General features: G+C 43.1%; 1 protein-coding gene across 1 annotated transcript in view; it reads right to left on the bottom strand.

Moving 5' to 3' along the window:
- Positions 1 to 16,680, bottom strand: part of ESR2 (estrogen receptor 2) — a 45,540-nt gene that overhangs the window by 17,793 nt on the left and 11,067 nt on the right. The window contains exons 3-6 of the mRNA XM_066605819.1: positions 15,169 to 15,344; positions 4,038 to 4,154; positions 1,181 to 1,483; positions 38 to 176 (exon numbers count right to left, since the gene is read on the bottom strand). Coding sequence (XP_066461916.1) covers positions 38 to 176; positions 1,181 to 1,483; positions 4,038 to 4,154; positions 15,169 to 15,344 — 735 coding nt within the window. The remainder of the gene's footprint in view (positions 1 to 37; positions 177 to 1,180; positions 1,484 to 4,037; positions 4,155 to 15,168; positions 15,345 to 16,680) is intronic.

Genomic DNA, 16,680 nt, shown 5'->3' with positions numbered 1-16,680 from the left:
CCGGTATATACGGTATTTTAAACCTAATAGGCCTTACCTGTCAAGAGCTAGGTCTGGAGCAAAGATAAGCTTTCCAGGTTGATCGATTGACCGCCACATCAGCCCCATCATCAAAACCTCCAGCCAACAACTTTCCAGTAATCGAACCTGATCATAGAGACTCAACTCTACAAAACCTGCAAGGAAAGCAAGGACTCTTTTTTCAACATACCTTTAAATTGAATATATATACTGGAATATATTTATATTTTCACAGGATCTCTAACACTTTCCAACATTCCAAGGCTTAATTTGTTCCTAAACTACACATTGCTGTAGATATGCAACAAATGTCAGGTTACTAGATTGTAATTTTATGATCCCTGCCCATGAGATAAAAGTAATTAATGTTCAAATTTTATTTGCACAAGGACAGACACCATATTGTCATACCCTGGGACTACTATGATGCACATGAATAGGAAGGAAGCACTATTTGTGTTGACAAGTACAATTTTTTCTATGGGTAACTACAAGGTGGGTACAGCACACCCTTAAAGGAGCTCAAATATTGATAAAGAGGGGGGGGGGGGGGTTAACTGTACTAAGAGATATGCAAACCTCTTCTCCTACAAATAGCGAGAAGAGAAACAAGTTATGGCAAGAGTTGGCAAAAAAAAGTCACCAGATATGATCATGCATGTATGAAATCATCGTTGGGCAGAGGCATTGAGCAACAGTGGGTATTAAAAGGGAAAAGTCTAACAAACATATGAGTTGCCTGGATTTTATCCTATTACAGAATGAAGCAATGGCAGACAATATTGCTAGGATATACCATCATTTACTTCTTATAGGAGTCCAAACTGAACTTCCACCAATCCTCAGAATGAAGAGACTGCACTGCTGGTTGAGCACTGTTGCCCCTATGCCAATTTTTCCTGCATGGCAACACTGGCAGCAACTCGCTATGCAGGAAATTGCAGCACAATTACCTAAACCCCCAAATGTTCTTGTGAGCAACAGGAGTCTCGGAGGTCAAACTCCCACCAATCATAATATTATGGCATATCCTAGTGATAAGGAAATAACTCTTTAACTGGTAAGTGATAGGGCTATGATTCTAGTGCCAAGTTACAGAAATATTATGAAACCCAAGATATCATAAAGCTTCTTAGTCTAAAAAGATATTATTTCATACCAGGGATTTTCTTGGCCCAAGCGATCATGTGAACCAACTCCTTATCAGCAAGTTTAGTTAGTGACATCATCATAGAAGCCTCGGTGAAGGGCTTACAGGGACGGTTCATGAGTAGTACATTTGGTGGTTCAGCTTCAATTAGAGATAAAACAAACTGTTCTGGACCCATGGAACAGGGAAGAACTTCTTTTACACGCCCTATAGATTCAATAACTTTTTTGCCTTTTCCAAAACAATGCATTTGTTCCTCAGAGTGGCGGCGATGACGAATGATACGGTATCCACAACGCTCACGCCTGGTTCCTAGGAACAAAATTGAAATAAAAATGATTTTAAAAAGCTGTATGTGTAAAAACATTCATTGCAAAACTTGTCATAAGGCCAAGAGGAACTGAAGGAGAAGGGCAGGCCTAAACATTCCCGGGTGCAAACGCTCAAAAATACGATGAATCGTAGATCCATAAGGAGTTTATAGAATAATAAAATTAAGCTGTAGAGGCTTGGAACCTGCAGAGATTAAACATGTACAGTACTGTGTAAAGGTTTTAGGCAGGTTCGGTAAAAATGCTGCAAAGTAAGAAGTTTTAAAAAAATAGAAGGCATCTGATGGACTCCAAATTTATTCTGCAGCAGGACCACACGCCCAAACATACAGCCAATGTCATTAGGAACTATCTTTAGCGTAAAGAAGAACAAGGAGTCCTGAAAGTGATGGTATAGACTCCTCCATATATCAACATCATCCAGTCTGTCTATGATGAAGAGACAGAAAGATTGGAGCAAGCCTACATCTACAGAAGATCTGTTTGTTCTCCAAGAGGTTTGGAACAACCACCTCCCTGGATTTAAAATGGTTGTGCCATAAAAGAAAGTGCATAAAGGATAACTTTCAGATTGTTAGGGTCAGACCGCCAGCTGTCTGCAGCAGTCTCATTGAAATGAATGAGACAGTGATATGTACATGTGACCATCACTGCCCTCACTTCAACATGCAGCGAGAGCTGTTCTTGGCATTCTGTGGATAGGGGATAACTTTCAATCATAGCACAACCCCTTTAAGCAAGGTCCAGGTCACACTGATATACACTGGTGTAGCTCCTTCAATCATGTTGGCTCCATAACAAAAATCAAACTAGACTTCCATTATAGTTTAGGGTTCTGTCACTCAGAACAGAAGAGGCTTTTTGTTAACAATACAGTTCCTCTGGATATGAAAGTCCTACATAGCGTTCTGCCATCTCATAAAGGAAATGGGAACGATGATGAATGGGCTGCTTCTCTCTAAGGCCTTAGTCAGACGGGCGTTTTTTCGCGCAATTTGCGGATCGCATGTCGGATGCGCATGCGCAAATCGCGTGACCGGGGGTGAAAAATCGCGGGAAAAATCTGCACCTAGCCGCGTTAATCGTCGCAGCAAAACGCCCGTCTGACCGGAGAAAAATTGCCGTGCGCATCAAAATGCGCATGAAACTTAGACTGGGCAGCGAAAAAAATGATTTTGGTGCGCACATAAAACGCCGAACGCAGATAGGCGCGATCTGCGAATCGTCGTGTCCTATAATTTATCGCATATCCGCATAAAAGGCGGACATGTGACCGATACCATAGCGAACCATTGGTTCTATATATGCGCGAATCGCATGCGCAAATCGCGCAAAAAAACGCCCGTCTGACTAAGGCCTAAGGGCTCATGTCCACGGGCAAAATAAGAATTAAAATCCGCAGCGGATAGGAATGCATTGACCACCCGCGGGGTAGATAAATACCCGCAGATCGTCAATAAAAGTGATTTTTTTAAAAATGGAGCATGAAAAAATCTGGACCATGCTCCATTTTCATGCGGGTCTCCCGCGGGGACGGCTCCCGCGGGCTTCTATTGAAGCCTATGGAAGCCGTCCGGATCCGCGGGACACAAAAATCAGAAGTATCCGGAGCGTGTGAGAGGTAAGTTAATTCTGATTTATTCCTATTTTCAGCGCTCATGTCCGCGGGGCAGGAGGGACCCGCTGCAGATTCTACATGGAGAATCCGTAGCGGGCCTGATTTTCCCCGTGGACATGAGGCCTAAGGCCTCATGTCCACGGGGAAAATCAGATCCGCTGCAGATTCTACATGTAGAATCTGCAGCGGGTCCCTCCTGCCCCGCGGACATGAGCGCTGAAAATAGCAATTTAAAAGCATTTACCTATCCGTAGCGGCCGGCGAAGCTCTGCTCTTCCTCACGGCCGGATCTTCATTTTCGGCCTGCGGATGAATTCCTGACGCCGGCGGCACGTCGCCGGCACGTCGTCGACGTGCCGCGCGCATGCGCCGGGCACATCCGCCGAGCCGAAGCAAGGGAGATGCGGCCGTGAGGAAGAGCAGAGCTTCGCGGCCCGCTGCGGGTGAGTAAATGCTTTAAATTCCTATTTTAGGTCTCCCGCGGATCCGGACGGCTTCCATAGGCTTCAATAGAAGCCCGCGGGAGCCGTCCCTGCGGGAGACCCGCATGAAAATGGAGCATGGTCCAGATTTTTTCATGCTCCATTTTTTTTAAAATCGCTTTTATTGACGATCCGCGGGTATTTATCTACCCGCGGGTGGTCAATGCATCCCTATGGGGTGCGGATCCGCGCGCGGGAGATCCGCTGCGGATTTTAAATCTCATTTTGCCCGTGGACATGAGCCCTAAGGGTTTGATAGCAGCTGCATGGGCTTCCTCTATGGTATGTACACCCTTGGGTTTTGCCATTTCTAAGACAAGAGCCAGTTGGGGTAAGTAGACCAAAAAGGTATTATTGTTTTCCCCTTGAAATTATGGTCTATTACAGCTTAATGTGAGAAATAAGGGAGATAGTGAATACAAGAGTAACCTTACCACATTTCATCATCCCCACTTCAAAGCATTTGCGCAGGCGACACGCCTGGCAGCTCTTACGCCGGTTTTTATCTATTGTGCACTGGTTTGTGGCAGGACAGATGTAATCATTGTGTCCTATAAAACATAAAAACTATAAAAAGTTATTATTAGTAATACATCAACAAACAAAGCTAAATAGTTGATAATACCTTCCAAACGGTGAAGGTTTTTGTAGTCAATCCCTTTTTTGTTGTAACTGTACTAGATCACACAACATAACCCTATACAGAACATGTTCGCATTAGTTTTTTTCAGTTGAAGGATAGCACTCACAAGTGGTAATGTTATTGCTTTTCCACCTCAAAACCAAGGTAAGAGAGCACTCAACGCACCACATCAGCTTGACAAAAGACTTATAGTCAAAGCCTGAAACGTTGCTGTAACCTTGTACAGTATATGGCACAGTATGAGGTTAAAAAGAAATAGAATCAGAACTTTATTGCATTACAAATTGAGTTCCGTCCTGCATTGAAGAATCGATATAATCCAACCTGCTGGTGGGAAAGGTTCCTTGGATGTGTACCCCTGTACTCTTCTGAAAGAATACTGCTGGTACTTGGTATAAAGTTTTAATCAGATTACTTGCTCTTCAGGTATGCTCTATCTGGGGTTGTGTGTTATCACCCCAGACAAATTTTGACCTCTACCCATGACAGATATATCATATGGCAAAATGTGTAGCTGCAGAAGGGCCATCAGAAAAATAGACAAAAATGGGCACAGTAGGGAGAGATGAGCTAGATAGGCAGTATGGTGGCTCCCTATGGAAAGCATCTTGGTCTCACCAGCAGGGACATACTACAGATTTTGCATAGGGTCCCTCTCTAATGTCTAGTGTATGTGCTTCACTGCCTCTGTTTGCTTAGTCTCTACTTTGCTGTGTCATTGGGATCTTTAGTTCAGCACCTGACATGCGGACTGCACTTTCCTACATAACCTGAGCTGCAGATTTCCAACATCTGCATGATTCGAAGAAAATGAAACTCTTCAGTGAAATGGTGTAAGGGATCATTAATATAATAATTTATTATCGCACACCAAAATATTGGACTATACATGTTGGGTCCAGTCTATTCTAAGCACCTATACAATATTTTTGTTGAGTATCTTTCTACCGGGCCTATACATTGTAGTAGAAACAGTGTCAGAGAAAAATTAGGGTGGAGATGCCCATAGCATAGATTGTGCAAGCCCTGAAGGGATAATGGAAGAGTAATTAGGTGGAATAGTATGCATGGAAGGGCTGCCAAACCAGGATAAAGTTACATTTGTAGAGGTGGGTGCATTTAATAGACCATGCAAGCCAAAAAACTGGTAGCGGTGCAACTTTACGGTGAAAAAAGAATTTGAAGAACAGGAGTTTTAAATAGCTAGCTATCCCCACAGGATCAGGGGTAGCTGATTAGTAGGGGTAAGACTGCTGGGGTCCACACCATTCACATGCTCACCGATCACATGCTCAGCCATCACTCCATTCAATTAAACTGCAGTGCCCAAAATGGCAGAGTTAAGATAAAGCACAAAATCTGGATGAAATAACGCAGTAAGCTGGGCTTTTTTTGCCCTGGAAATTTTCGCCCAGCATGCTGAAGCCAATGAGGTCCATCTAGCACCGTACGGATTTGACATTTTCGTAGCTCAGCTTGGAGGATGGAGCCAACCAGTTTAAATAGAGTAATGAGCTAAACGCAGGACTGAATGGTACAGTGTTCTATGCACTGAAGAATCCATTAGGTCTTTCCACCCATCCCCAAGACCTACAGTAGTAATCAGAAGTGGTTCTGCTGTTTAGAGCCCTTGCCGTCAGTGCTTATTATAGAAATCAGACCTGCATTAGAAACTTCCTTCTACCAGCTCTGCATACAGCATATGTAGCAGGATGATCTGAAACAGACCACCCTTTAAGATATCCCATTAACAATATAATAACTTGAGTGCTTTGTTCTAGACAGTTGGGGTAAGAGGGGTATTGCTGCAACCATCCATGGTTAAGCATGTAAATGTGGCCAACATCTTTATGTTGATTCTAAGTACACAGCGACAAAGCAATGTCTGCAGAGAAAAGGAGAATTGTCCCTCTACGATTTCAGATGTTCTAGTCGAAAAGCTTAAACCAGGCCATGATGTTGGTAATTACAGCTCTTGGAAGTTCAAAATCCACAGGTATTTTCTTACTGCTATAGCTGCTTTTCAGAGAAAAACTAACTATAGATAATGTCATCTCTCCTGCCCTTTCCAATTATTTTATTGCCAGAGCTTTCAAAAAAACATTTTTGGACAAGACTGCCATACAAACTGAATGATTGTGAATAAACAGCCAATCATCAAATCATATGGCATAAAATAAATAATAAAACCTTGTTATTTGTATAGCACCATCTTTTAGGTAATTTATTTATTACCCTCAACCGAACTGGGTACTCATTTTACCAACCTTGGAAGGATGGAAGGCTGAATCAACCTTGAGCCGGCTACATGAACCATTCAGGGATTGCACTTGCAACTTTCAGGTCGTGAGTGAGAGCTTAGGACTGCAGTTCTGCTGCCTTAACACTCTGTACCACACAAGAGTCACACGAGATGCATATTCACAGTATTCCCAGGTCCCAATGCACAATTTATATATGGGTGCATCACATAAGAAATAATGGAGCAATTTCTCCTTGTATCAGAGAGAGACGCCTACACTATTCAGCTATTACTAATCGTACTGCCTAAAGGCTTATTCATACTACTGCTATTTTTGTCCATGTGTAGGGTGTTTTTGCAAAGAGCTACACATGGACCCATTGACTTCAACAGACCTTTTCAGCAGTGAGTTAAAAAACAAATAAAAAAAACTTGTAGCATCATAGTAAATAAAAAATTGTAGCATCGTAATTGAGCTATGTGACTAACTACTCGATGCTGAAAGTAGCTTTAATCTGGCTCTGACAGGGTCCCCTATCTACCTACCCTGTGCCATTTATTATATTGGTATTCTCAAGGGTGTCACCAGCTCATGGCACACAGCGCTTAAAGGTGTATTCCTGTTCCGACAGGTTATCCCCTATCCACAAGATAGGGATTAAGTAGCTGATCAGTGGGGGTTTGACCTCTGGGACCCATACTGATCACGATAACAGGGGTCTGGTGGGTCTGCAAATTTAGGTAGCACATCGGGCAAGTCAATCAGCACTCGCATTAAAATGATTGGAGCATAGGGCACCTGTCTGACGTGCACCTCCTTCATTTGGGGCCCAACTAAGCCCCACCATTCTCATGATCAGTGGGGGTCACAGTGGTCAGACCCCCAATAATAAGCTAGTTACCGCTATCCCGTGGACAGGGGATAATTTGTTGGAACCGGAATATTTCTTCAAGTCCTGGCAATTTTGGCCTAGAGACAACTACGAACCAGCATTTTCAACTGTATCATGCCACTCCAGCAGTGAGGATAACCATGATTGTACCTCTCTCCCCTGTTATGGTGTGCCAACCATAACAGGTAGTGGAACCAGGGTGATGTTTTTACATGACTTTGACTACAGCTCTACTGTTTGCTTCTTACCTGTCACTGCAAAAGGTCCTTGTGATACTGTCTGTTAGAAATCCCTCACTGGGGCCTTCCTCTCCAATTTGCTGTAACATCTCCTATGGTGTATGAACTGATTGGTTGACAGAGAGGTGTGGCTCCTGGTTGGCCAATCAGCCATGGTGTGAGAGTATTTAACCAAGTCATACCCATACTTGGGTGTGGGTCACTCTGTAGTCTAGTTGGTTGTGTGAGCATATGTGCTGTGAAGTTCTCTGTCTGGATCCAGTTTGGTGTCTGAGTCTAGCTCTATGTTGTGTCAGATGGATGTAGTCTGTAGGTGTTTGAGTCTAGACTGTGTTATACTGGTGTTTGCCTGGATCCAGATTGGAATGCATATTTGTTTTTGTTTGTACCCCTCTGTTCATAAGTGTGTGGATGTGTGAATCCCCTCCATCTATAATTGTGTCAATGCCTAAATTCATCTCTTATTTGGCGTGGTGTGCCGTGAGCATGTGCAGCGTCCGAGGAGCAGGCCCACAGCCGAGGAGACAGCGGGGTAGAAAAGACCTTGTCATAGGGCTCTACCATCTCCTCCCCTAAGAGTAGCTGGGGACCTGACCACGTTACTGCTGGGGGAGATCACAGGGATAGTAACCAGGGGTTACCTGTAGTCCAATTGTCACTCGTGATGGTTGATCTTGTACACTTACTTAAACATTTCAATAAAGTCAATAACAGTTGCAGAAATCACAACTTACAAGAATTACATCTCAGTGAAGCTCATGGGGTATTTGTACAATCCACAGTCAAAGTTATCTACAGGTTCCTTCACTCCTGATACTCCCTTTCTCCACCAGCAAAACACTCATACTTTCCACCTCTCACTATGAAGCGGTTCCTTTCTCTCAGCACTTAGCAGTAGTACCGAGAATTCCTGTGTTGAATGGGCCCAGGCTGAGCATTAGGCAATCGCCTGTCTCCTCCATTTTCTCCACTCACAGACTGATCTGACAACCTCTCCTGACTGACTGAGACTGACTAACTGACATCAGACTCTCTCTCTTGCATTCTTGCAAACACATACATATATTTAAAATATCACGTGACCACAAACTATACATTTTCCAGACAGGACAAAAAATACCAGACATTAACCCTTTCAGTCCTGCAAACATCCCATACACATAATTCATATGCACTCTACAAACAAGACACTGACAAGACAGTGACATGATTCAGACATAGAACATTCTGGAGGGGACCCACTAACTCTGGGCCACTAAAGTGCCCCCCTACTTAAAAGCCGGCCCCGGAAACTCTTTAAAATAGAGCATAAGTCCGGACTGGAATTCCTCAGTGTTCTACCTATTATCACTTTGAGAACTATCTAACACAGTCTGGGATAGTGTAAGGCAGAACCGTTACACAAATTCCCACCTTTGGTTTCTGCTCAAAACGTACCCATCCCGGTGTACTCACATTACCTCGGATCTCACTGTCGATGCAAAGCCATAATATATGACAGCGTGTAAAGAAGTGGTATGGCCATACCCATTGAGAAAAGTACTGCTAGACTGGACAGAATCGAGGATACTCTAGCATTGCCATGCAGCCCTTTCGTAATTCTTCTCCCCAAAGCTTAAAAAAGATACAACACTGTAGTTAAACATGCAAATAGAAAAGGATGACTGGTCGGCTTTGAAAAATGAGGAAAGTGGTATCAACATCACACCTCTGAATCTCGCAAAGGGTGTTGGCTTCTGTCTATACCCCCAACAGAGCTGACAAGGAAAAATGATAATGAGGCTACATCTCCTGTGACAGATAAGATGGCAGACAGATACTGGTGTAATTAGTGGAGAGTAGGGTGTAGTATCTAGATTTCCAACTCAAACACATCATGCATGCACATATGCTTACTTAAAGGAGATGTCCCGAGGCAGCAAGTGGGTCTATACACTTCTGTATGGCCATAATAATGCACTTTGTAATGTACATTGTGCATTAATTATGAGCCATACAGAAGTTATAAAAAGTTTTATACTTACCTGCTCCGTTGCTAGCGTCCTCGTCTCCATGGAGCCGACTAATTTTTGGCCTCCGATGGCCAAATTAGCCGCGCTTGCGCAGTCCGGGTCTTCTGCAGTCTTCTATGGGGCTCCGTGTAGCTCCGTGTAGCTCCGCCCCGTCACGTGCCGATTCCAGCCAATCAGGAGGCTGGAATCGGCAGTGGACCGCACAGAAGAGCTGCGGTCCACGGAGGAAGAGGCCATCTTCAGCGGTGAGTAGAGAAGTCACCGGAGCGCGGGGATTAAGGTAAGCGCTCCGGTGAGCTTTCTTTACCTCCCTGCATCGGGGTTGTCTCGCGCCGAGCGGGGGGGGGGTTGAAAAAAAAAAAAACCCGTTTCGGCGCGGGACAACCCCTTTAAGTGCAATCAGAATAAACTTTACTCTACATACTCTGCACATTAGCATGTTAACATGATACCATTACCTTAACTTTAAAAAAAAAAAATGTAATTATGCATTATAACCATTTGCATTACTTTATTATACACCGGGGAACAAAATAACTTTAAAGGCTTTTTGGGGCATTTAAGGGGGCAAAAAGTAAAATAATAAGTCCCAAACAGTTCTGGAAAAACAACTGAGTCCACAAAGTTCCTCAGCACCACGTCAAATTCTGTGTGAGCTGGACTACAGGCTCATCAGACTCTGACTCTGTCATTCAGCCTGTGGGGAGTGCACTGCTGTTCCAGGAACGGATTCCTAGCGAGGAGCAAAGTGACGGACTAGCACGTATAGCCAGATTTACGTTACTGCCTTCAGAAGCGCTGTCCTCTCCCGCGGAGCACAGCTCAAAACAGTCGGCAGACTGCTGCCGCAATGCAGACAAATCCAACGGGCGATTGTCTCTATCCTCTTTGTATACAAAAGTGAAGTTAGTGTCCCCATAATCCACAACAAGTTGTTGGAGGAATTCCGGTACCAAGTTCTTCACTGTGTAGTTGTCCTGGTGGATCAGAATCCACAGGGGATAATGTGATTCCACAAATCTCTCATGTGTCTTGTATTTTTGCAAAGTCCACTCTCTCTTCCTGGAAGAGGAGCAATTAGCTTAAGTATTCCTTTTTACCAGCCGTCCTGCTAGAGGGTTTCTCTGCGCAGGTTGGCCAATAGTAGATGGCCTTGTGATATAGGCTTCCTTAATGGCAGGGGTGATGGTTGCAGCAGAGGCAAGAGACGAAGAAGAAGAGGCCACAACAATGGCTGACATGGTCGTCACTCTCCTCTCCATAGTGGGGGCAGGATGTCGCGGCTCATCTATCCTCTCCTTGGGTGGAGGTGAAGCGGGAGAAATAATGGGTAGCAATTCCAACAGCTCTGGCTTGTCACCCTGGTAAAATCTCAGCCTTGGTGGCGGGTATCCAGCTGGAATCCCCTTCAGTACACCATCTCGCCTGCAGGGGTGCTCTTGCTAGTCTCTCGAGTGGCTTCTGGCATCTCACTCACCAGTCTGAGTAGCTCCTCCCCTGGGCAGTCTTTAGCACTCTGCTGCTGTTTCTCAGTGGGGGTGTCCCCCCCTACGTTTTCTACAGCCACGGCGGGAACTCTCTGGTGGGAAAGTTTCACAGAATTCTCTGTCTCTTTAGAGGAAGAAGGCTGAGCGCCATTTGGATAGTCCATAGGTGGTTCTGTATCCTCTGCAAACTGGGCAGTTTCACCTTGTCGAGTAACGCAACATGATTTCTCTCCAGGCGGTAACACATTTGGAGTACATACAAACGAGGTTCTGACAATGAGCTCTTAGTTTTTCTCTGCATATTTGCAGGTGACACGGCCTTGTCTTTCTACTTTTTTTCTCAATCTCAGAGGACCCACAACCTTGTCCTTCTAATTCCTGTAGGCTCAGAGGACCTGCAACCTTGTCCTTTTTTACTTTCCTTAGGCTCAGAGGGTTGGAAGGGTCTTGTCCTAGACTTTTTAGAAGACTCGGAGGGTTGGAGGGTTCTTGTCCTAGATTTTTGAGAAGAGCTGAGAGGGCTTGGAACCAGAAGCAACTTAGTTTCTGTTTTTCTCAGATACAGGCATATACTTTCTTCCATGTCTGGTAATGGCAGAGGCATCTCTTCTATGTTTTTAGGCAAGGCGCGGAGGAATCATCCTGTTCGTGATGCCAAAGCTCTGCCCTGCAGCATTTGAGGAGCAGGCCCACAGCCGAGGAGACAGTGGGGTAGAAAAGACCTTGTCACGGGGCTCTACCATCTCCTCCCCTAAGGGTAGATCGGGACCCGACCACGTTGCTGCTGGGGAAGATCAGAGGGATAGTAACCGGGGGTTACCTGTAGTCCAATTGTCACTCATGACGCCACCATTCCTTCTCCAATGATGGATCTTGCAGATGAATAAAATAGTCCACCACCAGAAGAGTATATTTTGGAACAAAACCGAGAACAGTTGATCTTGTCCATTTACTTAAACGTTTCAATAAAGTCAATAACAGTTTCAGAAATCACAGTTTACAAGAATTATATCTCAGTGGGGCTCACAGGGTATTTGTACAATCCACAGTCAAAGTTATCTGCAGGTTCCTTCACTCCGAGTACTCACTTTCTCCACCGGTAAAACACTCACACTTTCCACCTCTCACTATGAAGTAGTAGTACCGAGGATTCCTGGGTTCAATGGGTCCAGACCGAACATTAGGCAATCGCTCGGCTTCCTCCATTTTCTCCACTCACAGACAGATCTGACAGCCTCTTCTGACTGACTCAGACTGACTAACTAACATCAGACTTTCTCTCTTGCATTCTTGCAAACATATATATATATATATATATATATATATATATATATATACCAAACATCACGTGACCACAAACAATAAATTTCCCAGACAGGACAGAACATACCAGACATTAACCCTTTCAGTCCTGCAAACATCCAATACACAAAATTCAAATGCACCCCACAAACAAGACACTGACAAGACAGTGACATCAGACAGACATAGAACATTCTGGAGGGGACTCACTAACTCTGAACCACTACACATGCGACATCTATTTGCTGAGTACCTATGGAGTATATCTTACATCAGTCTAGTTCTTTCCTCTTTTCATCTAGGGATAGACTAGGGCCTTAGGTATGAGATGCAGGGCTGTTCTTGTCAGGACGATCACCCTGTGTGTAGGCAGGATCCGTTCTACATAAGTTGCTAGGGATAATTTTTCCTTTTATGTTTGTCGGTGTGGTCCTTTTTGGACTGTTAATTCTTGATGTGAACCTCTTTCTTCATTCATTCGTGCAGGCAATGTGGATAAGGCCTGCATGAACATAACATTCCCCTTACCCTCAGAGTCCTGTAGTGTCTGGACCAGGGCCGAATTAATAGAGCGCCATGCCCTAGGCACAAATGTAATTACTCATAAGTTAATATCAAGTCACAGGTATAGCAGTAGTATAATTATTTTTAGTTAATTCCCTTTATGAGTTGAATTTAAAAACAGTCATCCACGTACAAAATAACAAAAGTTTAAGCAGATCAGAATCGGGTCAGAAATTTATAATTTAGAAAATGCATTTTTGAGCTTTTCTAGGAGCAAACTGTAATTTATTGCTTCATCAAAAAAAACCTTCTGGTTAATCTCACCTGATAGGCAGTACTGCAATTGCTTTAGTGTATTAATTACTGTGTCTAACAGGTACTGAAATCACATCTACACTACTCTGTACTGCTGCTGTGTGTGCTATAGAGAGTTAGAGAATAGCAAATCTTGCTTTCTCCATGTGCACTGTATAGAAGACATCATAGAAGCAGGCCCCTCCCCCCAGCTCAGAGAAAACAATAAAATTAAAAAAAATACAGCCTGCAGAGGGAAAAGGGGTAATAAATGCAGTGTACAAGTCATATAATGACTAGAAATAGTGTTATACACCCACACACGGCAGCTTAACTCTGCTTACTGAACTGATTACCCAATACAACCTGCCTTTCCTTGTTTCCTGTTCTCATAGGCTGACACACAGACATGCCTACACACAGCACAACTCTGTGCATGCGCGATACTTACATGTGGAAAGCTACAAAATATGAATCTGAAAAAGTGACAGTTTATGTGACCAGACTTTTTTGAACACTCAATTTCCAAAAATGCAAAGCTTTTTGTTTAAATGCTGTAAAACAGTATTATTCTTTCTTTACACCTTTTTGGACCATAGTCATGTGCCTATTTGGTCCAATGTTTAAAATCGCTCTGCCCAGCGCCTCTTCTTACCATGGCAGACACAACTATTGGCAGCTGATTCCAGTAATTTTACTGTTCATTATTACTGTGGGCGGCTGTAGGGGCACAATTGCTGTGCGAGCCAAAAAGGGGCACTACTACTATGGGAGGCATACGGGGGCACTATTACTGTATGAGACACTACTACTATGGAGGGCTAATATTATTGTGTGGGATACTATTACTGTGTGGTGCACTAAGCTGTCATTATGGTAGTCTGGGCCAGAAAGTAAAGGGAAAATGAATCACTTCAATCATAGAGAACATCACCCGTGATCACTGTATTTAATTGCACTGTACTCACAGCGAGATTATGTTCTGCAGAGCACCTGTGTAGAATGGCTATGTGACCACTATATTGTCACTGTATGGAAATATTATTGGTCATCTTTGTGGTAGGTATACATGGTCACGGTATTGAGGCATTTATTTGGCCCTTGCATAGTAGTAATATTTGGTAACAGAATAATAATATTTTGATATATGCCATTATAAAGACAGATTAGCATTTATGGTGAAAAAAAATATTTGAGGGCTGTTGTGTATGAGTACATAGAGACTGGTGGTTTGTATGTTGCAGTTAGTTTCACTATTGCACAGTAACCCTCTTGAAAAATTGGAACACCAGCCATTGTATGTTAAAGTTATACAGTAGTCATTGCCAAAATTATGTTAAGCATATTATAGATTTATCATATACTGTAGTAACTATAGACTACACTTGTCTGGATTATCCTATGTACTATCAGCTAGTAGAATATACAATATGTCCATTATGGAAAAGGACTTTGTTACCTCTATAGGCTATAACTGACTCCCCAGCTCTTCAATTCTCATTGCACCCAAGACAGCTGCCTATTTTGGCGAACCTTTGGGTCCATTTCTAGAATCAATCTTTCACAGCATTCTGATAACCCATTACAAAGCCAACGATGACTAGTTATAAAGATACTATATTAGCTACAGCCAATTATTTCATATTTGCATTTACTAAATTATACATAAAATGTCTTAAATTGCAGAGAAGAGATGAGACTTATAATCATCAAGCTTATCCTAATACACTGTAGCTGTTATAATGAAATACAACATCAATAGAACAATCTGGCTTTTGACCGATTTCACATAACATGAGAGACATTCACCAAGCGCAAATCATTATTAAACATTGCTAATAATCTGAATATATTAATTACAGCAGAACACTTGTCTCCACGGAATGGAGTGTCCTAAATCAACCTCAGTACCAAAGATTTACATGAATAGAAAGTAATGTTAGACAGACCTTGAATGCTTCTCTTGAAAAAAGCTTTGCATCCTTCACAAGACCATACTCCATAGTGGTAACCAGAGGCATAGTCGCTGCACACTGCACAGAAGTGGGTGTCTCTCTTAGACCCGGGGTTACTTCCAGAATGGTTAGTGCATTCAGCTCCTATAGACTTTCTCTTCATGGCCTCTCTGCAAGAAAAGTAAAATTAGGAGGAACAATGTCTCCTGGAGATCGCAATATAGAAGGTCCAAAACAATAAAAATGCCAGCAACACTTCCTGAACCGGATTATAGTCAAAACCCTTAGACACCTTGTTTTTTAATCTGTAATTTCCTTTTCTTGTTAGTTAAGTGACTTCCCTTTAAGTGTCCAGTGCAGTTACTGCTTGCAGCAAAACAGGGTTCTCTGTCCAAAGTTCAGAAGACATGTTGCCAATTTAGGTGTGGCCAAGAAAGGTGTCCCTGTGCAAACGACAGTCTGTAAACTTTGGACATAGTTCAGTCTATCCACTGATATAATAACAATCTATCATACATTTACTTTTAACACATTTAGTGGAGTTAGCAATAGGATTGTGAAATACACCAGCGGCAATGAATAGAGTCTCCAAGAAAACCAAGACCCTTTCCATTTGACATTGGTGTACTGCTGCCTATCTTGTCTCCAGCAGTACAGTAGAATCTTTATTAATGCTTTATAAACCCATCCTAGTAATAAAGGGAGGCCCAAATTTAGAACATGGAGTCTACATCAGGGTTGCCAACCTCCATTTTTTTTCTGGACAAACATAATTTACATATACGTATTGAAAAACCAGAAATAACATGGAATAACAGCAAAATTAAAGAAACGCTAATTTTCTAATAATTGTTTCTGTGTTTATATAAAGCAGGGTTCTTAGGAAAACATGCTGTCATTGTTTTTCCTGCACTGGTTTTTATCAAGAAGAAAGAAAGACATTTTCCATCTGGATGCTCGACCTCTTCTGTGCATTCTTAGGAGTAACCACTGGTGTACGCCAATGACAGAGAAATAGCATCTCCAAGTCAGGCTAATGACAGCACTACACAGTGGAGCGGATTGAGCTATAATACCAGCAGCAGATAAGTGTAGTGAGGTTTCTGGTTTAAGGGTTTTTCCAGGAAAATACTATTGATGATATGTCTTCAGGATAGGACATCAGTAGTTCATCACTCTGGATCCTGGCAGATCAGCTGCTTGGGTGTCCACTGTCAGCTCTGCAATACACAGGGGTCGGAGCAGCAGCTTCTCCTTCGACTCCAATGTAGTGGCTGGCACTTGTAACTGCAGGCGCAGATCCCATTGACTTTTATGAAAAACCAGCCTGCAGTTACAAGTGCTGGTCACTACAGAGAGTTCAGAGCAGCAGTTTCCATTCCTATCCCTGGGTATTGCGGTGCTGACAGCGGGTGCCCGATCAGCTGGGGTCTCCAGCAATGGACTGTAGCTGATCAACCATTGATGACTTATCCTGAGGATAAGGAATAAACAGTAACTCCAATA

The sequence above is a fragment of the Eleutherodactylus coqui genome, chromosome 6 (genome assembly GCF_035609145.1).
Source record: "Eleutherodactylus coqui strain aEleCoq1 chromosome 6, aEleCoq1.hap1, whole genome shotgun sequence".
In the NCBI taxonomy this organism is placed as follows: domain Eukaryota; kingdom Metazoa; phylum Chordata; class Amphibia; order Anura; family Eleutherodactylidae; genus Eleutherodactylus; species Eleutherodactylus coqui.
Note: the sequence above shows the minus strand (reverse complement) of the source record. Positions and strands in the feature narration are given on the sequence as shown.